A 21,322-nucleotide genomic window follows, 5' to 3' on the forward strand; every position below is an offset into this window, starting at 1 on the left:
ATTGTATTGAATGGTGGAGCAGGCTCAAGAGGCTGAGTGGCCTACTCCTGCTCCTAATTCACATGTTCGTATGTAGTTGGAAGCTCATCTCAGGGTCAAATACGACACCAATGTTGCTAACTGCCTGATTTGATCTCGGAGTGGGTTGGAGTCAGTAGCTGGGGAACGGAGTTTGGAGATGGGAACAAAAACAATCAGTCTTCCCAATGTTTAATTAAAGGAAATTTTTGTTCATTCAGTTCTGGGTGTTGGATAAGCAGTCTGATAATTTAGTAACAAATCTTACTTGGTGTACAACAACAAGGCAAGAACTAACTGCAACAATCGATTTCTCAGAGGCTGCATAGCAGCCTACAACGCAATCGTGTCCAGACAGATATCAGAAATGTGATATTTCAAACCACGAGCAGTACATTTAATCATACTATCCTTACTCTGATCTGGCTCATTCTTCCTGTAGACAACGTAAATGGCATCTCCATTCTGCAACGGATAGGTCTGTTTCTTCACTACTTTGGATTTGTTGATGACCGTTCCGTTGGTACTGAAAGCATAAAGTGACGCAATAACATAAGTCAGGCTGCCTCCACCCTCCTTGGTACAGGACGAGCATAAAACTTACACTTGTAATGTCATATTGTCAAGATCCGTGGCTTTCAACATTAATTGGAAATCATGCCATGCTAAAGTTCAACAATATAATGAATGAATTGACATTATGGTGATATTATACCCACTAATTTTGGTGGCCAAAGTCAAATGCAAAGTAAAACAAGGTGCCAACATTGTTGGCTTGTGACTCCAACAGCAACAGATATGCCTGCCAGCAAAACACTTGTGTTTATTAGGCCACAGCAGTGGTGCTCACAAACAGCCTGCACAGAGCAGTGATGCTGTTTCACTGACAATGGCCTGTAAACAGCCTCCTAGCCACAGGAAAAAGATGCAGCCTATGGCTGGAGAACAAGAGCATCTCTGAACTGTTTCATTGCAGTTCCAACCCTGAAAAAAACCACATAATAATCGACTCCGGGCTCCCAGGATTTAACCCATTCAATTTCTGCAAGTTTAGCAATTTACAATGTGGCTAAAATTTGATTCCAGAGCCAAGCAAAGCAAATCTGACGGGAGAAGAAAACTTCAAAATACTTGGATTTGATACCATACGGAGTGTAAATCCAGCTGGTGTCAGTGTTGTTTAGAAAGTACCCAGGAGGGTCCACCAAACACTTTTAAATTACAGTCAGCTGGGTTCAAAATGTTTAGAATTGGACTTCTCCGTTCCCCAAACATTTATATTTCTAATTGTTGGAAAACGGCACATGCACATTCATATACTGAGCTCTCAGATGAACAGAAGAGGTTGTAGTCAGGCAAATGTCAACTTGTCACAAGCTGCACCATAAATTCAACTGGAAGTTTAATGCGTTCTGCAGCCATCTACTGGCAACACAGAACAATTGCAACAATGAAAAATCTGCAGCACAAAATCTGCTTTAAACAGGCCAGTTAGTCAAGGACTCATAGGTCCACCTTTCAGATTCGGCAGTGATCTGTCGTTGTGTTTTACACAAGCAACCACACAAATTGTGTCCCCTTTTCCGTCTACCCATCAACGGCTAGACTTTACAAGTTAATTGGAAACAGCTAAATCGGGGTTTCAGCTTTAAAATTTTTACATTAATTTTTTTTAAAAAAATAAGTGACCTTCAGAGTATTTATAAACTCAACGCTACATTCAACACCACTCTACCACACCAAAAAAAAAGTTAATCTAACCTATAAATCACATCACTTGAAAATATTGGTTCAGTTTTTTTGCCATTTAATATTTTACATCTTAAATCTGGGTACTTTTTCAATTTGGAGGGGTTTGAGTTCACAACAGAATCACAGAATCTTAACAGCACAGAAGGACGCCATTCATCCCATCATGTCTGCACCAGCTCTCCAAATGAGCATTATGACCTGGTGACATTGCCCTGCCTTTTCCCTGTGCCCTTGCACATGGTTTCTTTCTATTCAAATAATTATCCAATGCCCTCTTGAATGCCTCGATTGAACCTGCCTCCACCACACTTCCAGGCAGTGCATTCCAGACCCAAACCATCATTGTGTGAAAAACTTCTTTCTCACGTCACACTTGCTTCTTTTGCAAATCACTTTAAATTTGTGCCCTCTCGTTCTTGATCCTTTTGAGTGGGAACAGCTTCTCCCTATCTACTCTGTCCAGCACCCTCATGATTTTGAACATCTCTATCAAATCTCCTCTCAGCCTTCTTCTCTCCAAGGAGAAGAGTCCCAACCTCTCCAATTCATCCTCATAGCTGAAGTTTCTCATCCCTGGAACCATTCTTGTAAACCTCTTCTGCACTCTCTCCAATGTGTTCACATCCTTGGACGAAGGGGCCATGGCTGAGGTATTAAATGAATACTTTGCATCCATCATTACCAAGGAGGTAGATGCTACCCAGGCCCTGGTGATAGATGAGGAAACTCTGTCACTAGAAGGTTTCAAAATTGATGAGGAGGAAGTGTTGAATAGACTGCTGGTACTTAAGGTTGACAAGGCACCAGGACTGGATAAGATGCATTCAAGGATATTGAAAGAAGTGAGAGTAGAAATTGCAGGGACACTGGCCATAATCTTTCAGTCTTAACCTAGACTCGGGGGAGGTGCTAGAGGACTGGAGAATTGCAAACATTATGCCCTTGTTCAAAAAAGGTTGTATGGATAAACCCAGCAATTACAGACCAGTCAGTTTAACTTCAGTGGTGTGCCAGATCCTAGAAACAATTATTTGGGATAAAATTAATAGTCATATAGAAAAATATGGATTGATAAGGAAGAGCCAGCATGGATTTCTAAAAGGGAAATTGTGTTTAACTAACTTGCTGGAGTTTTTTGTAGAGGGAACAGAAAAGGTCGATGAGGGTAATGCTGTTGATGTGGTGCACATGGCCTTTGAAAAGCCATTTGACACAATACATCACAAACGACTTGTGAGAAAGCTTATTGCTCATGGAATAAAAGGGACAGTAGCAACGTGGATACAAAATTGGCTGAAAAATAGAAAGCAGAGAGTAATGGTCAATGGATATTTTTCGGGTTGGAGGAAGGTTTGTAGTGGAGTTCCCCAGGGATTGGTATTGGGACCCTTGCTATTCCTGATATATATTCATGATCCAGATCTTGGTGTGCAGGGGACAATCTCAAAGTTTGCGGATGATGTGAAGCTTGGGAGTGTTGTGAACTGCGAGGAGGATGGTGTGGAACTTCAAGAGGACATAGACAAGTTGGTGGAGTGGGCAGATAAGTGGCAGATGAAGTTCAATGCAGAGAAGTGTGAGGTGATGCATTTTGGTAGGAAGAACATGGACAGACAATATAAAATAAGGGGTGAAACTTTGAAGGAGGTGCAGGAGCAGAAAGACTTGGGTGTACATGTGCATAGTGCATTGAAGGTAATAAAGCATATAGTATCCTGGGCTTTATTAATAGGGGCATAGATTACAAGAGCCAGGGAGGTTATGCTAAATTTATATAAGACACAGTGAGACCTCAGCTGGAATATTGTGTACAGTTCCTGGCACTATATTATACGAAGGATGTGAACACATTGGGCAGCGTGCAGGAATGGTTCCAGGGATGAGAAACTTCAGTTTTGAGGATGGATTGGACAGGTTGGGACTCTTCTCCTTGGAAAGAAGGCGGCTGAGAGGAGATTTGATAGATGTTCAAAATCATGAGGAGGATGGACATTAATCTGGGGATTAATCTGCCCTACTCTTCCTTTTAGCACCTTTTTACTATTTATATGCCTATAAAAGACTTTGGGATTCCCCTGCATGTTGGCTGCCAGTCTTTCATCATAACCCCTCTTCACTTCTCTAATATGCTTTTTCACCTCCCCTCTGGACCTTCTGTATTCCTCTTGGTTCTCAATTGTATTTTCTATCTGACAATCTCTGGATTGTTAACCCAATATCAGAACCACTGGGCTACCTGATAATGATAAAGCATCACCAAAAGCATAGGAAAGCTCCCTTGACTCCAGTGAAGAACCTTAGCCCCAATCCCATTAGTGCTCCTTCAAAACCACTGAAATATATTTTTCTATCTTCCACTCAAGCCACCCTTTATGTCTCTGAGTGAGTTTGCCACTTTAGTGCTAAATTATGCCAAGTTGCTGACAGTTTGCTTCATAGGCTACAATCCGATAAGAATGGGATTGAGAGTACCCAATTCATTTCAGGCAGGAATACTCACAGGCAAAAGAGGGGGAAACTGTCATCTCAGGTTTTGGTCTCCTTACCTAAAGAAAGGTATACTTTCCTTATCTTTCCATAGAGCAAGTGCAACAAAGGTTCACCAAACTAATTCCTGGGATGGAGTGATTGTCCCATGAAGAAACATTAAATAGACTGGACCTTTATTCCCTGGAGTTTAGAAGAATGAGAGGTGATCTCATTCAAACATACAAAATTCTTACAGGGCTCGACAGGGTAGATGTAGGGCGGATGTTTCCCTGGCTGGGGGCGTCCATAGCCAGGGCACACAGTCTCAGAATAAAGGGCAGGCCATTTAGGACTGAGAAGCAGAGGTACTTCTTCACTCAGAGGGTGTTGAATCTTTGGAATTTTATGTCCCAGACAACTGTGGAGGCTCAGTCATTGAGTATGTTCAAGACCAAGATCGAAAGATTTCTATATATTAAAAAACATCAAGGTGTATGGAGATAGTGCTGGAAAATGGTGTTTGAAGGAGATAATCAGCCAGGATCTCATTGAATGGCAGAGCAGGCTTGAAGGGCTGAATGGCCTACTCCTATTTCTTATGTTATGTTCAACAGTACAAGCAGGATTTAAATGTATGTTCCAAAGGTTAGAGGGCAGCTTGCTAAACCACTGCCCTTCCATTCCTGAAATAGCCAAATAACCACGACTACCGGAAGCAGCACCACTACAGACTAAACAACCTTCACTTTCAGAATATGTTTTAAAAAGAACACAACCCAGAATATATACATGACTTACCTTGTGTCCTCTAACCACACTTGCCCAGTTTTCTCTCGAATTATTTTACAGTGATCTCCAGAAACAAGCTTATTGCCGGGAAATGACAAATCACAACCTACAGGAGACAGAAGGCTGATTGTTAATATATATATATATATTTATATATAGTAATTTATGTCACTTTGCTAACTCAGGAATAATTGGTACAAAGCTCTTCTCTTCATAAATGAAAATTATCTTCCAGCATGAATCTACTTTCATTATACAATGCATTTCCCAAAAGGGTGGTGGAAGAAGATTCAATAGGAGCATTCAAAAGGAGAACTGGATAATTACCTAAAGGGAAAATGATTACATGGTTACGGGAAAGAGCAGGGGAGTGGAACTGAGTCGCTCTACCACAGTGCCGGCACAGGCACAATGGGCTGAATGGCCTTCTTCTGCGCTGTATTTTATGATTAATTAAAATTCTTATCATTTGATGGAAATGGTGCAATTTCCAACATCGAGCCTCAGTGACAACTTAAACAGAATTAGGATACGTATATTTGATGTAAAACCCCGTTACAGTTACTCTTTAAATAGAAGGAAGCAGAAACTCCCAATACAGCATTACTCCTGCTAATCCCATCAAGAACTTAATTCATCCCGAACTGATGTCAAAGACAGGCTCTGTCATCAAGATGCTCCATTGAAGAGATTTACATCCTTTTCCTTCTTTAACCCAATTCAAAGATGACATTTCCTTGTCTATTCTCAGGATACGGGGCAGGACATTTAGGACTGAGATGAGGAAATATTTATTCACTCAGAGCGTGGTCAACCACAGAAAGCTGTGGATGCTGGTTCACTGAGTATATTCAAGAAAGGAATTGATAAATTTTTGGATGTTAGGGGCATCAAGGGTTATGGAGAGAAAGCGGGAATAAGGCATTGAGATAAAGGATCAGCCATGTTCATATTGAGTTGCAGAGCAGGCTTGAAGGGCCAAATGGCCTACTCCTGCTCCCAGTTTGTGTGTGTCTTTCTATGTGTCTAAGCATAGATGAGCAATTGGTTAGTAACAGGTATGGGAATAATCTCCAATCTTGACAAGACCCAGAAACACAAGGCTGATGATCACCATGTTTAACCAACTAATCAGAAATGAAACTACGCCTAATCACAAATATCGAGTTTCTATAGAGGTGGCACATGAGTTACAACATAGGAAAAAGGGCTTTTTTATTTATTATTCATTCACGGAATGTGGGGATCACTGGCTGGGCCAGCATTTATTGCCCATCCCTAGTTGCCCTTGAGGAGGTGGTGGTGAGCTGCCTTCTTGAACCGCTGCAGTCTATGTGGTATAGGTACACCCACAGTGATATTAGGTGGGGGAGTTCCAGGATTTTGACCCAGCGACAGTGAAGGAATGGCAATACATTTCTAAGTCGGGATGGTGAGTGACTTGGAGGGGAACTTCCACGCAGTGGTGTTCCCATCTCTCTGCTGCCCTTGTCCTTCGAGGTGGTAGTGGTCGTGGGTTTGCAAGGTGCTGTCTAAGGAACTTTGGTGAGTTTCTGCAGTGCATCTTGTAGATGGTACACACTGCTGCTACTGTGTGTCGGCGGTGGAGGGAGTGAATGTTTGTGGGTGTGTTGCCAATCAAGCAGGCTGCTTTGGCATGGACAAGCTTCTTGAGTGTTGTGGAGCTGCTCATCCAAGCAAGTGGGGAGTATTCCATCACACTCCTGACTTGTGCCTTGTAGATGGTGGATAAGCTTTGGGGAGTCAGGTGGTGAGTTACTCGTCGCAGGATTCCTAGCCTCTGACCTGCTCTGGTAGCCACAGTATTTACATGGTTAGTCCAGTTCAGTTTCTGGTCAATGCTAACGCCAGTATGTTGATAGTGGGGGATTTAGTAATGGTAATGCCATTGAATGTCATGGAGTGGTGGTTAGATTCTCTCTTGTTGGAGATAGTCATTGCCTGGCATGTGTGACGTAAATGTTACTTGTCGCTTGTCAGCCCAAGCCTGGATATTGCCCAGGTCTTATGGCATTTGGACATGGACTGCTTCGGTATCTGAGGAGTCGTAAATGGTGAACATTGTGCAATCATCAGCGAACGACCCCATTTCTGACCTTATGATGGAAGGATGGTCATTGATGAAGCAGCTGAAGATGGTTGGGTCTAGGACACTACCCTGAGGAACTCCTGCAGTGATTTCCTGGAGCTGAGATGACTGGCCTCCAACAACCACAACCATCTTCCTTTGTGCTAGGTATGAGTCCAACTAGTAGAGAGCTACCCCACCAACCCCCCCACCCCCCCATTCCCATTAACTTCAGTTTTGCTAGGGCTTCTTGATGCCACATTCGATCAATTGTGGCCTTGATGTCAAGGGCAGTCACTGTCACCTCACCTCAGGAGTTCTGCTCTTATGTCCATGTTTGAACCAAGGCTGTAATGAGGTCAGGAGCTGAGTGGCCCTGGTGGAACCCAAACTGAACGTCCATGAGCAGGTTATTGCTAAGTAAGTGCTGCTTGACAGCACTGTTGATGACTCCTTCCATTACTTTACTGATGATCAAGAGTAGACTGATGAGGCAGTAATTGGCCAGGTTGGATTTGTGTTGCTTTTTGTGTACATTACATACCTGGCAATTTCCCATATAGCCGGGTAGATGCCAGTGTTGTAGCCATACTGGAACAGCTTGGCTAGAGGCACGGCAAGTTCTGGAGCACAAGTCTTCAGTACTGTTGCCGGAATATTGTCAGGGCCCATAACCTTTGCAGTATCCAGTGCCTTCAGCTGTTTCTTGATATCATGTGGAGTGAATCGAATTGGCTGAAGACTGGCACATGCTGAGGACCTCTGGAGGAGGCCTAGATGAATCATCCATTCGGCACTTCTGGCTGAAGGTTGTAGCAATGCTTCAGCCTTATCTTTCACACTGATGTGCTCGGCTGCCCCATCATTGAGGATGGTGAGGGGGTTTGTGGAGCCTCCTCCTCCAGCGAGTTGTTTAATTGTCCACCTCCATTCACGACTGGATGTGGCAGGACTGAGGGCTTAGATATGATCTTTTGGTTGTGGGATTGCTTAGCTCTATCTATCACTTGCTGCTTAAGCTGTTTGACACACAAGTAGTCCTGTGTTATAGCTTCATCTAATTGACACCTCTTTTATGTATGCCTGATGCTGCCCTCCTGCACTCTTCATTGAACAAGGGTTGATTCTCTGGCTTGATGGTAATGGTAGATGGGGGATATGCCAGGCCATGAGGTACAGATTGTGCTCGAGTACAATTCTGCTGCTGATGGCCCACAGAGCCTTATGGATGCCCAGTCTGAGTCGCTAGATCTGTTTGAAATCTATCCCATTTAGCACGGTGGTAGTAAATGGAGGGTATCCTCAATGTGAAGGAGAGACTTCGTCTCCACAACGACTGTGCGGTGGTCACTCCTACCGATACTGTCATGGACAGATGCATCTGCGGCAGGCAGGTTGGTGAGGAGTCAAGTACGTTTTTCCCTCACTGCCTGCCACAGATCCAGTCTAGCAGCTATGTTCTTCAGGACTTGGCCAGCTCGGTCAGTAGTGGTGATACCAAGCCACTCTCGGTGATGGACATCCAGAGTACACTCTGCGCCCTTGCCACCCTGAGTGCTTCCTCCAACTGGTGTTCAACATGGAGGAGCACTGATTCATCAGCTGAGGGAGGGCGGTACATGGTAATCAGCAGGGGGTTTCCTTGCCCATGTTTGACCTGATGCCACGAGGTCATGGGGTCTGGAGTCGATGTTGAGGACTCTCAGGGCAACTCCCTCCCCACTGTATACCACTGTGCCACCACCTCTTATGTCCTGGCCTACCAGTGGGATAGGACATAGCCAGGAATGATGGTGGTGTCTGGGACATTACCTTGTTAAGGTATGATTCTGTGAGGATGACTATGTCAGGCTGTTGCTTGACCAGTCTGTGAGATAGCTCTCCCAATTTTGGCACTAGCCCCCAGATGTTAGTAAGGAGGGTCAACAGGTTTGCTGTTGTCGTTTCTGGTGCCTAGGTCGATGCCGGGTGATCTGTCCGGTTTCATTCCTTTTTTGTGACTTTGCAGCAGTTTGAAACAACTGAGTGGCTTGCTAGGCCATTTCAGAGAGCATTTAAGAATCAACCACATTGCTGTGGATCTGGAGTCACGTATAGGTCAGACCAGGTAAGGATGGCAGATTTCCTTCCCTAAAGGGCATTAGTGAACCAGATGGGTTTTTACAACAATCGGCAATGGTTTCATAGCCATCAGACTTTTAATTCCAGGTCTTTTACTGAATTCAAATTTCACCATTTGCCATGGTGGGATTCGAACCCAGGTCCCTGGAGCATTACCCTGGGTATCTGGATTACTAGTCCAATACTACTATACCACCACTTCCCTTAATCATTAAAATAAAATCTTCACCAGCTCCCTCGACAAACCAGCTAGTTAATACAGTGATAAGCTGATCCAGGTTCAATCTCCGATCTGTGAACAGTTACAGCTCTTGGGCTTTCTCTCAATATTACAGACACAATGATATAGTAGTTGTAGTTATTGGGACTGGCTGACCACCACCTGGCAGTGAATTGAAATGCCACCATCACAAACTGTGGAACCGAATTCTATTAAATTTGGTCAATTGTGGGCATACAGGTTCTTGCACTGTCATTTAAAAACAACCCCAAGTCATTAAGGGATGGGAATCTGACCTGGCTCCCCTCCATCCAAACCTGGTCTGGACTAGAGGTGATATCAGCTCCACACATACCCAGATTTTGCAGTGGTAACAACAAAACCGTCAGCGTTCATTAATCCAATGAAACCGACAGCAGCTTTGGGAATTGACATACGCACAGAATCCAGAAGTTGCTATCAACATTACACTATTAGGCTCCCAGTAAAAACCCCTTCATTGAGGTAGAACCAGGTTTTTAAACAGTGTACTAAGTTTATAATTAGTGCCAAACAGCTTCACTATCCCTGAAAAATTAATTTTATATTTGCTGAATATCAAATTTCTCGGTTATGGTAAAGAAATTCAACATACTTTTACATCTTTCTTCGAAGTTTTTGATATTTTAGCTTCTATCTTAATCCAAGCTTAATCATTTATTTAGCTATCTGAAAATTAAATTAAAAGTAAAAGGCAGTGTTTTTAACTTCCTGGTTTGCTGTCTGTCAGAATACTTCTATGTGATTGACTACTTATCCTGCTTGATAACGTCACTGTTGCTGGATGCCCAAAGATCCCATTGACTTGATGTCAGATTCAAACTGCCATTGAAAAAGGGGAAATCCAGACCACACAGCCATGGTTAACTCTTTATTGCCCTTTTGAAATGGTCTGTCAAGCCAATCAGTTGTACAACTGCTATAAATAACCCACCATCTTCTCAGGGCAAACTAGGGAGATAGGCAATAAATGGAACGTTTCGAGCAAACCCCCACATCCCAAGAACAGATAGTAAAGTGCTAATACAAAAGGTCACAACACCTTAACTCGGGGAAGATGCAAAGCAAAAGCTAAAGTTCTTGGTCGTGATTGCTATCAAGGTGAAAATGCACTCGTTAAAGTTTAGTTCAATAGTTTACCAACATTCAGCATCTTGGTTCACACAAAGGAAGGCGATATTATCCAAGACAGCTGCCTCTTTAGTCATTCTTTGGGATATCCAGAGGACTTGTTAAGGTATTGTACAAATACCATGAACTGGTGGCCCATCAAGGATCAAACTTCTTCACAGAGGGAGGGAGGTGAACATTGTTGGGGAAAACAAAAATCAGGGGCAGAAAAATCTTCTGAAGAATTTGTTTATGAGTTACATATTGAAAAGGAGCTAAATAATCGTGGTATTGTGCAACCATGAAAAAAATCTGAATCATAAACCCCATGACTCACTCTGGAGATGTGTGCATTGCAATCGGCAAGTTAAATGTTGCAGCACAGACTTTTCCCTAGGGGGTGATGGGAACACTCCATTCACTTTAATGATCGGTTTCCATAAAAAGTACAGGCCAACACCTGAGCAACTCCAGAAAGACATCATTTACAATAGGCTTATAGAAAAAAAGGCTTGAGGTCATAAAATACAGCTCTAAAGCAGGACAGTCCATTAAACACCAGCCAATTACTGAAGTCCAGCATGTCTTTTACAACAGAATATTGTGTTTAATGCCAAGCGCAGGTCTTTTTTCTTTTGGAGACCAGTTGAAACCTCTAAACAATAGGAATTCTGTTAAGAATAAAATGACAGAACTTACTGAGCGTCTGCACCAATGAAACAGGTGACTGGAAATTCCACCCAGCTGGATCAAGCAAATGATTTTTGTTAGCTCCAACTGAACTGAAAAATAAAGCAATTCCCCAGCCTTTCAAGTGATACCTGCACCAGTAGCACCAACGCTTCATTACTGCTTTCTCAATCTTACTGCATCTGAACCTCTTTGGGTTGTTGCACACCCCTCTACCCAACCAATTAACTACGGTTTTGACAATTTCCTCAGCCAATAAGTCAAGTTACACTAACATTTTAAGTTGCTTCTGGTAGAATTCTGACTCACTACCAGGATAACTAATGTAATGAGCACTGCTTTCATACAGAAGTATGGTCACTCGAAGAGTCGCAAATTAAGGCCACATTCTTTGTATTTGAATCTCTTAGTAATGGGACACTTTTCTCCTCTTCATTAACTTCAGAGCCAAGGAAGGTCACAGAAATTTGAAAATGCTCAAATTCAGTACAAACAATCTGACACTGGGTGCCATCAGCAGCACAGGACACATATGCTCAATTTACTGTTAAAATGAACTGATCACAGCCTCAATACAAACTCAGTGATGAAACACAATGCACACAATGATTCACTCTAGGTGCTGTGTGCATGAGCAGTCGGGAGTGGGGGGTGCCGGGGGGGGGGGGGGGGGGGGGGTGTGTGGAGAGAGAAGGAATATCAACAATTGTTTGCTAGGTTAACATTTCAAGTTTGTAATAAACAAACATCAACCAGGAGTATGAATGTCAAATGAAAGAAATACTTGGTTGAGCAGGACAGGTTGGGTTGTGATAGCTGAATAAACTGCCACTTTAGCCTTAATAGCTGTAAACAAGTTTCAGTTATTCACTGCATTTGGTAAAGCAATGACATTTAGAACTAATAGTTAAGGCACAAGACAGCCTTGTACAAGAGAGATGGACTACACCTAAACAAAAGAGGAAGCATGAAGGAGCTACTGAATCTTTCTCAACTAGATGGGGAGGCGGGTGGCAGTGGGGGTGCAGGATGGGGGGGAAGAAGGAAGGCAAGATGGAAAAATTGTATCTGACACAAAACTGACCTGTGAATGACTGATGGGCATTAGATACTGGATTCAGCTCTCAATAACAAGCAGTGAAACTAAAGTGATGAGGCAGGTCTACATGGAAGTGCATCAAACGCCAGAATGATAATGTAAGTTGTGAGGAGGATGAAAGGAAGCTTCAAGCAGTCTTGGACAGGCTAACTGAATGGGCAAAAACATGGCAGATGGAACATAATATGAACAAGTGTGAAGTTATCCATTTTGGTAGAAAAACACAGAAAGATGGAATATTTCCTAAATGTTGAGGGGTTTGAAAGTGTTGGTGTCCAAAGGGACACGGGTGTCCTTGTTCATGAGTCACTAAAAGCTAGCGGGCAGGTGCCACAATCAATAACAAAAGCAAATGGTATGCTGGCCTTCATCGCAAGGGGATTTGAATACAGGAGTAAAGGTGTCTTGCTGAAATTGTATAGAGCCTTGGGTGAGACTACATCTGGAATAGTGTGTACAATTTTGGTCTCTTAAGGAAGGATATACTTGCCATAGAAGGAGTGCAAAGGAGGTTCACCGGACTAACCCCTGGGATGGCAACATTGTCTTATGAGGAGAGATTGGTGAAAGTGGGCCTGTATTCTCTAGAGTTTCGAAGAATGAGAGGTGATCTCATTGAAACTTACAAAAACTCATACAGGGTTTGAAGGGTGGATGTAGATAGGATGTTTTTCTTGGCTGGCCAGTCTAGAACTAGGGGACACAATCTCAGAATAAGGGGCAGGCCATTTAAGACTGAGATGAGGGGGACTTTCTTCACTCAGAGGGTGGTGAATCTTTGGAATTCTTTACCCCAGAGGGCTGAGGAAGCTCAATCATTGAACATGTTCAAGACAGAAACTGATAAATTTCTGGAGACTAATGACATCAAGGGATATGAAGATAATGTGGGAAAGTGGCGTTGAGGTAGATTATCAGCCATGATCTAACTGAATAGTGGAGCAGGCTCAACAGGCTGAATGGCCTACTCCTGTTCCTATGTTCCTAGGAGCACTTGTGATGAGATGTCTGAGCTACTACAAAGTAATAGGAATATTTGAAATATATCCAACCTTGGAAAATGGAGATGAAAGCAACACAAGACTTACAGTAAAGATACACAGGAGAGGGAGCAAAGTGATTGTATGCCTGTTTTTCTCCAGTTTAAAATAGATTAAGCCAAGGAAAGGTAACAGTTATAGTTTTTATTTAAAGTACTTAAATAATTTAACTTTTTTTTTTACTGTATTTAACTTAAAGTAAAGGTTTATTTTTTCAACTAGAGGCATGGCAGGGCAGCTCAGTCCTGTGTTATGTACCACCTGCAACATGTGGGAAGTCCTAGACGCTCGTTGCACTCTGACCGACCACGTGTGTAGGGAAGTGTCACCAGCTGCAGCTACTTGAGCTCCGAGTTTCGGTGCTTGAGCGGCCGCTGGAGGCACTGAGATGCATTCGCGAGGCTGAGTGTTTCGTGAATAGCACATTTTTAGACGTGGTCACCCCACAGCTTATGGAAGTGCAGACAGAGAGGGAATGGGTGACCAGTCAGAAGAAAGGTATCAGGCAGGTAGTCAGGAAATCCCCAGGGTGCATCTCACTCAAGAACCATTTCTCTGTGTTGGAAAACAATGAGAGTAACGGTTCCTCTGGGAAGTGAAGGCACGCTCATAGCACTGTGAGTAGCTCAGCTGCACAGGGTGGGTGGGGGGAGGAAAAAGAGTGGAAGATCGATAGTGGTAGGAGACTCAATTGTAACAGGAACAAACAGGCGTTTCTGCGGCCGTAGATGTGCCTCCAGGATGGTATGTTGCCTCGCTGGTGCCAGGGTCAAGGATGTCACTGAATGGCTGCAGGGCATTCTAAAGGCGGGGGGCAAATAAACAGAGGTCATGGTACATATTGGTACCAATGACATCAGTTGAAAGAGGGATGAAGTCCTGCAAGCAGAATTTAGGGAGCTAGGAAGCAAATTAAAAAACAGGACCTCAAAAGGTAGTAATCTCTGGGTTACTTCCAGTGCCACGTGCTAGTGAGTATAGAAATAGGAGATTAGTCCAGATGTATGCGTGGCTGGAGAGATGGTGCAGGAGGGAGGGCTTTAAATTTCTGGGACACTGGGACTGTTTCTGGGGGCGGTGGGACCTGTACAAGGCGGACGGGTTGCACCTGAACCGGAATGGGACCGACATCCTTGCAGGGAGGAGTAGGGGGAGATGCACAGCCAAAATTAGAAGGGAGAGCAAGTGAGTCTGGAAGGCATAGAAATTATAGGCCAGTTAGGGCACAAGGAAGTTTGGCAAGGTTGGATGGTATTTATTTTAATGCAAGGAGTCTGACGAATAAGGCAGATGAGTTGAGGTCACAAATTAACACATGGAAGTATGATGTCATTGCTATAACAGAGACATGGTTGAGAGGGGGTCAGGGTTGGCAGCTCAATATTCCAGGATACAGGGTCTTCAGGCGAGACAGGGAAGGAGGTAAAAGAGGAGAGGGTATCACAATATTGATCAAGGAATCAATTACAGCAGTAAGGAAGGATGACATCTTGGTAGACTCCTGAAATGAAGCCATATGGGTAGAACTGAAAAACAAAAAAGGAGCAATCACATTGCTGGGAGTGTACTATAGGCCCCCAGACAGAGAGCAATAGAAGAGCAGGTATGTTGGCAAATTTCAGAGAAGTGTAAAAAATAATAGGGTAGTAATAGGGGGGGATTTCAACTTCTCCAACATTAGCTGCGTTAGTCACAGTGTGATAGATTTAGAGGGAGCGGAATTCTTAAAATGCATCCAGGAGAGCTTTTTAAGCCAGTACGTAGAAGGTCATATAGGTCTACAGCACAGAAAAAGGCCCTTTGGCCCATCGAGTCTGTGCCAGTCAAACAAATACCTAACTATTCTACTCCCATTTTCCAGCACTAGGCCCATAGCCTTGTATGTCATGGCATCGCAAGTGCACATCCAAATACTTCTTAAATGTTATGAGGGTTTCTGCCTCTATCACTCTTTCAGGCAGAGAGTTCCACTCCCACCACCCTCTGGATGAAAAAATTCTTCCTCACATCCCCTCTAAACCTCCTGCCCCTTACCTTAAATCTATGCCCCCTTGTTATTGATCCCTTCCCATCTACCCTATCTATGCCCCTCAATCATGTCCCCCCTCAATCTTCTCTGCCTAGAGTGAGGTGATGCACTTGGGCAGGACAAACAAGGCACAGGAATACATGACGAACGGTAGGACCCTGGGAAGTGCCGAGGATCAGAGGGACCTTGGTGTGTATGTCCACTGGTCCCTTAAGGTAGCGAGACAGGTAGATAAGGTGGTTAAGAAGGCATATGGGAAACTTACCTCTGTTAGTCGAGGCACAGAATACAAGAGCAGGGAAGTTATGCTGGAACTGTATAAAACGCTGGTTAGGCCACAGCTAGAGTATTGCGTGCAGTTCTGGAATCCACATTATAGGAAGGATGTGATTGCACTGGAGAGAGTGCAGGGGAGATTTACCAGGATGTTGCCTGGGCTGGAAAGTTTTAGTTATGAGAGATTGGATTGACTGGGGTTATTTTCCCTGGAGCAGAGGAAATTGAGGGGGAACATGATTCAGGTGTATAAAATTATGAGGGGCATAGATAGGGTAGACAGGAAGGAACTTTCCCCCTTGGTGGAGGCATCAATAACCAGGGGGCATAGATTTAAGGTAAGGGGCAGGAGGTTTAGAGGGGATGTGAGGAAGAAGGATTTTTTCACCCAGAGGTTGGAGGGAGTCTGGAACTCACTGTCTGAAAGGGCGGTAGAGGCAGAAACCCTCATAACATTTAAGAAGTATTTGGATGTGCACTTGCGATGCCATGGCATACAAGGTTATGGGCCTAGTGCTGGAAAAATGGGATTAGAATAGTTAGGTGCTTGTTTGACCGGCACAGACTTGATGGGCCAAAGGGCCTTTTTCTGTGCTGTAGACCTCTATGACTCTGTGCCATGAACAGCCAACAGAATAAGGAAGATGATCTTTTGGTAAATTAATTAAGCTGGCTGGATGTTTTGAGCTTGAGCTGAGCAAAAACAGCATCACTTTGGGTGCTCTGCAGACCAACAGGTTGAAAAGGACAGTTTATTCTATTAAGAGATACAAAGTTAAATGTAAACAGAAGACTACCTTGGCCACATAATTCAACTAATCTAACCTAAATCGAAAATGCCCATGTGGTTTCAAATCCAATTTCATAATTCCTTCAGGGCAAAATGCATCAGGGAGGCACCAAATAACAATTAACGTCTCAACCTGCTAATGATCAGAGACTAGAGGCTGTGGCGCTTGTGGTGACAGCCCAAGAACATGACCATGTCTCTATGTGATTCGTTATGCAACAATCCTAAAAGAGGCAAACAGCTTTAAAACAAATTGGCTGGGGATAGGGAGGGGGCTAGCCGTGGTAAGGAACAACACCTCAGGTCAAAAATTGTTTCACTTTCTTTGTTCCTGCGATATAAGAATAGAAGAAAACAAAAAATTAAAAGCTTGCATTTCTATAGCGTCCTTCACTACCATGGGACCTCTCATAGCAGTTAGTCAATTAAATATTTTAAGTGTAGTCGCTGTTGTACTGTAGGAAACATGGCAGCCAATTCGCATGCAGCAAGCTCCCAGGAACAGAAGGAGAGATAATGACCAGGTCATCCATTTTTTTGTGACATTGATTGAGAAATAAATATTGGTCAGGACACCGGGGAGGTATCCCATAAGGTCACGGGATATCTTGCGTCCACCTGAGAAAGCAGGTGGGCCTTGGTTTAATGTCTCGTTTGAAAGACAGCACCTCTGACAGTCCAACACTCCCTCAGTCCTGCATTGGGACGTCAGCCTTGATTTTAATACATCACAAGGAATAGGAGCTGGAGGCCATTTGGCCCCTTGAGCCTACACTGCCATTTAGCAAGATCACTGCTGATCATCTACCTTAACTCCACCTTCCTAAACTGTCCCCATATCCTTTAATTCCCCAACTGCTCAAAAATCTATTGACTCATCTTGATATACTCAACCACAGTCTCCACAGTCCTCTGGGGCAGGAAATTCCAAAGATTCACAACCCTTTGAGTGAAGAAATTTCTAATTTCAGTCCTAAATGGCTAACCCCTTACCCTGAGATTGTGACCCTTGTTTTAGACTCTCCAGCCAGCATTATATTTATGGCAGAAAATGCTAGAAAAACTCAGCAGGTCTGGCAGCATCTGTGGAGAGAAAAAAAGAGTTAACATTCAGTTATAGAGATATTATATGAAACCCATCACATTTCTACCTCTCTTCAGCTTTGAAGAGTCATATGGACTCTGTTTCTCTCTCCACAGATGCTGCTAGACCTGAGTTTTTCCAGCGTTTTCTGTTTTTATTTCAGATTTCCAGCATCTGGAGTAATTTGCTTTTATCACATTTATGGCCCTTCTCTAGTTGCATGAGGGTATCAACAGTCAGCAATGTGTTATGGGACTAACCACGTAGGTCAGACCAAGTAGTGGTGGCACATCCCCTACTAGTCATAGTGGCATTTGAACAATTAACCGTCAGGTACCATAAATATTAAGTTAACGTACCCACTGAAAAACATTTTGCTGAAACTGCAGGAAAGATACAATTCAAGATTTCCCAAGTAGCTCCAAAACAGATCAACAAGAAACTCTGAAGGTAAATAAAGGAGCAAAAGAAACTTTAAATTCTTCATGAAGAAATGTGGGGGAACAAGTTCACAGAGAAGAATGCAGGAATTCTCAGAATCATGAAGATTGGAAGAACAATGTGGAATAGGAATTGGCATAGCTGGAAGAAACTCTTCCAGTAAGCAGCTGTGGAAGCATTCCTGTCCTAGTTAGGAAGTTGTGGCTTCAGGTCCCACACCAGAGGCTGGGCACTGCAGTACCGAGGGAGTGCTGCACTGTCAGAAGTGCCAACTTATGGATGAGCTACTAAACCAAGGTTCCATCTGCCCTCTCAGGTGGGCATAAAATATCTCCTAGCACTATGTGAACAGCAGGACAGTTGCCCTGGCGAAGATTTAACCCTCAATCAACACCACTAAAAACAGATGATCCAGTCATTATCACATTGCCGTCTCCGGGAGCTTGCTGTGCGCAAATTGGCTGTTCCACTTCCTACATTACGAGAGTGATAAACACTTAGAAAAAAGCACTTCATTCACCGTGAAGCACCTCGGGAGGTCACGAGAGGCTCTGCAGAAACGCGAGTTCCTCCTTTATTGACAGGGTCGGGCTCGGCAGTGCCCCAAGCCCACAAAAGTTGACCAGCTCACCGTCTGAACTCACAGAAGTCTTCGAACGAATAACGAGAGAGTGACAAGGAGCTGGAAAATCCAGCGAGAGAAAAAAAAAAGAGGCAGCGAAAGGAAAACTGAAACTTCGCTTGCCCTACCCATGGGTAGAAAGCTATTTCCTCTTCGCTTCTGATCAACAAGATCTGAACCGCAAAGTGAAATTTTTTTTTAAATTGAAAGATAATGCAAATTCTAAAAATGTACAGCTTCTGCAATTCTGGGCTGTTTCCTTCAGAGGACTTACAGTCAAGTAATAACTTCAAACCAGCTCTTTGCCCCCCCCCCCCACCCTCCTCCCTTTGCACCCCCCCACCCTCCTCCCTTTGCACCCCCCCCACCCTCCTCCCTTTGCACCCCCCCCACCCTCCTCCCTTTGCACCCCCCCCACTCCGCCCTTTGCACCCCCCCCACTCCGCCCTTTGCACCCCCCCCACTCCTCCCTTTGCACCCCCACACTCCTCCCTTTGCACACACCCCCCACTCCTCCCTTTGCCCCCCCCACACTCCTCCCTTTGCACCCCCCACACTCCTCCCTTTGCACCCCCCACACTCCTCCCTTTGCCCCCCCCCACACTCCTCCCTTTGCACCCCCCCCCACTCCTCCCTTTGCACCCCCCCCCACACTCCTCCCTTTGCACCCCCCACACTCCTCCCTTTGCACCCCCCACACTCCTCCCTTTGCCCCCCCCCCACTCCTCCCTTTGCCCCCCCCACTCCTCCCTTTGCACCCCCCCCCACTCCTCCCTTTGCCCCCCCCCACTCCTCCCTTTGCCCCCCCCCCACACTCCTCCCTTTGCACCCCCCCCACTCCTCCCTTTGCCCCCCCCCCCACTCCTCCCTTTGCCCCCCCCCACACTCCTCCCTTTGCACCCCCCCCACTCCTCCCTTTGCCCCCCCCCCACTCCTCCCTTTGCACCCCCCCCCACTCCTCCCTTTGCACCCCCCCCCACTCCTCCCTTTGCCCCCCCCCCACTCCTCCCTTTGCCCCCCCCCACTCCTCCCTTTGCCCCCCCCACTCCTCCCTTTGCACCCCCCCCCACTCCTCCCTTTGCCCCCCCCCACACTCCTCCCTTTGCCCCCCCCCACACTCCTCCCTTTGCCCCCCCCCACTCCTCCCTTTGCCCCCCCCCCACTCCTCCCTTTGCCCCCCCCCCCACTCCTCCCTTTGCCCCCCCCCACTCCTCCCTTTGCCCCCCCCACACTCCTCCCTTTGCCAAGGAGGGGGGTGGACAATGAGGCCAGTTCCATGAAGGAGGATCTGCTGCTTCCCCCTCCTTCCCCCAGTCAGTGGCTGCTGTGAGCCGGCCTCTCTCTCCAGGCCCATCCTCCGGGGCCTCCACTCACCCTTTTTCCTGCCGATAGTCCACTCGCTGTTCACCAGCAGGATGTGGCTCTCGCTCTCCCTGTCGATGCGGCTCAGGCGGCCCCAGGCCTGGCTCTCCAGCGGCTGCATCCCCCACCCCTCCCCGCCCCAGCCCCCAGGCCCCAGGCCCGGGCCTCCGTTCGATTATCGCCTCATAAATTCCCCCCTCCCTCGAGAACCCGGGAGGGGGAAAACACTCGGGTCAACGGGCTCCTCAGCGGCCGCGATCACATTCCATTCGCCCAGCCGAGCCCAGCCCCGCTTTCCCTCTCCCTCGCCCCCGCTAACAGCTGACAGGGCGGGGCGGGACAGGACAGGCCAGGCCGGGGCGGGCGGGCCAGGCCCAGCACTAGCCACGCCCCCTTTTTTTTTTGGTCGAAACCCTGCCTCCGGAACGCCACCATTGGCTGATCGCCCTCCAACCCGACATTCTAGGTGGCTGGAGGGAAACGTCAATCACATCGGACCCGAAGCCGACGTGAACCTCGTCACGTGACAGGGATGGGTTCCGCTCCTCTGCTCTCTGCTGCCCCCCAACCGCCCCTCCTGGGATTGCTGCACCATGACAGCCTCTGGCTGAACCCGCGGGGCCCTCCCAGCTTCCAAAGCGTTTCTTCCCAAACTATTTTCCGCTGTGACCCTATTTATAGATTGAGCGCTCCCAGATGTCAACAAAAAACAAAACAGCTTCCCTTTCGCGGCTTCTCCCGCGCCTCCGCCCTCACACCTTCCTCTCCCTCCCAGAACCATGATAGGGTCCCCCTTGTCCTCACTCATCACCCCACCAGCCTCCGCATTGAGAGGGTCATCCTCCGCCATTTCCGCCAACTCCAGCATGATGCCACCACCAAACACATCTTCCCTTCACCCCCCCCGGCGACATTCCGCAGGGATCGTTCCCCCCGGGACACCCTGGTCCACTCCTCCATCACCCCCTACACCTCAACCCCCTCCCACCGCACCTTCCCATGCAACCGCAGAAGGTGCAACACCTGCCCCTTTACTTCCTCTCTCCTCACCGTCCAAGGGCCCAAACGCTCCTTTCAGGTGAAGCAACGCTTCACTTGCACCTCCTTCAATTTGGTCTACTGCATTCGCTGCTCCCAATGTGGTCCCCTCTACGCAGACTGGGTGACCGCTTTGCGGAACACCTTCGGTCTGTCCGCAGGCATGACCCAGATCTTCCTGTCGCTCGCCATTTCGACACACCACCCTGCTCTCGTGACTACATGTCCATCTGTTGCATTGTTC

General features: G+C 45.9%; 1 protein-coding gene across 1 annotated transcript in view; it reads right to left on the reverse strand.

The window, feature by feature from the left end:
- chfr (checkpoint with forkhead and ring finger domains, E3 ubiquitin protein ligase) overlaps positions 1-20,401 on the reverse strand; it is a 40,907-nt gene extending 20,506 nt beyond the window's left edge. Inside the window, exons 1-3 of the mRNA XM_078554525.1 lie at positions 20,053-20,401; positions 5,038-5,134; positions 435-544 (exon numbers count right to left, since the gene is read on the reverse strand). Coding sequence (XP_078410651.1) covers positions 435-544; positions 5,038-5,134; positions 20,053-20,161 — 316 coding nt within the window. The 5' untranslated portion in view covers positions 20,162-20,401. The remainder of the gene's footprint in view (positions 1-434; positions 545-5,037; positions 5,135-20,052) is intronic.
- Positions 20,402-21,322: the final 921 nt, after the last annotated feature.

The sequence above is a fragment of the Cetorhinus maximus genome, chromosome 12 (genome assembly GCF_964194155.1).
Source record: "Cetorhinus maximus chromosome 12, sCetMax3.hap1.1, whole genome shotgun sequence".
Taxonomy (NCBI): Eukaryota; Metazoa; Chordata; class Chondrichthyes; order Lamniformes; family Cetorhinidae; genus Cetorhinus; species Cetorhinus maximus.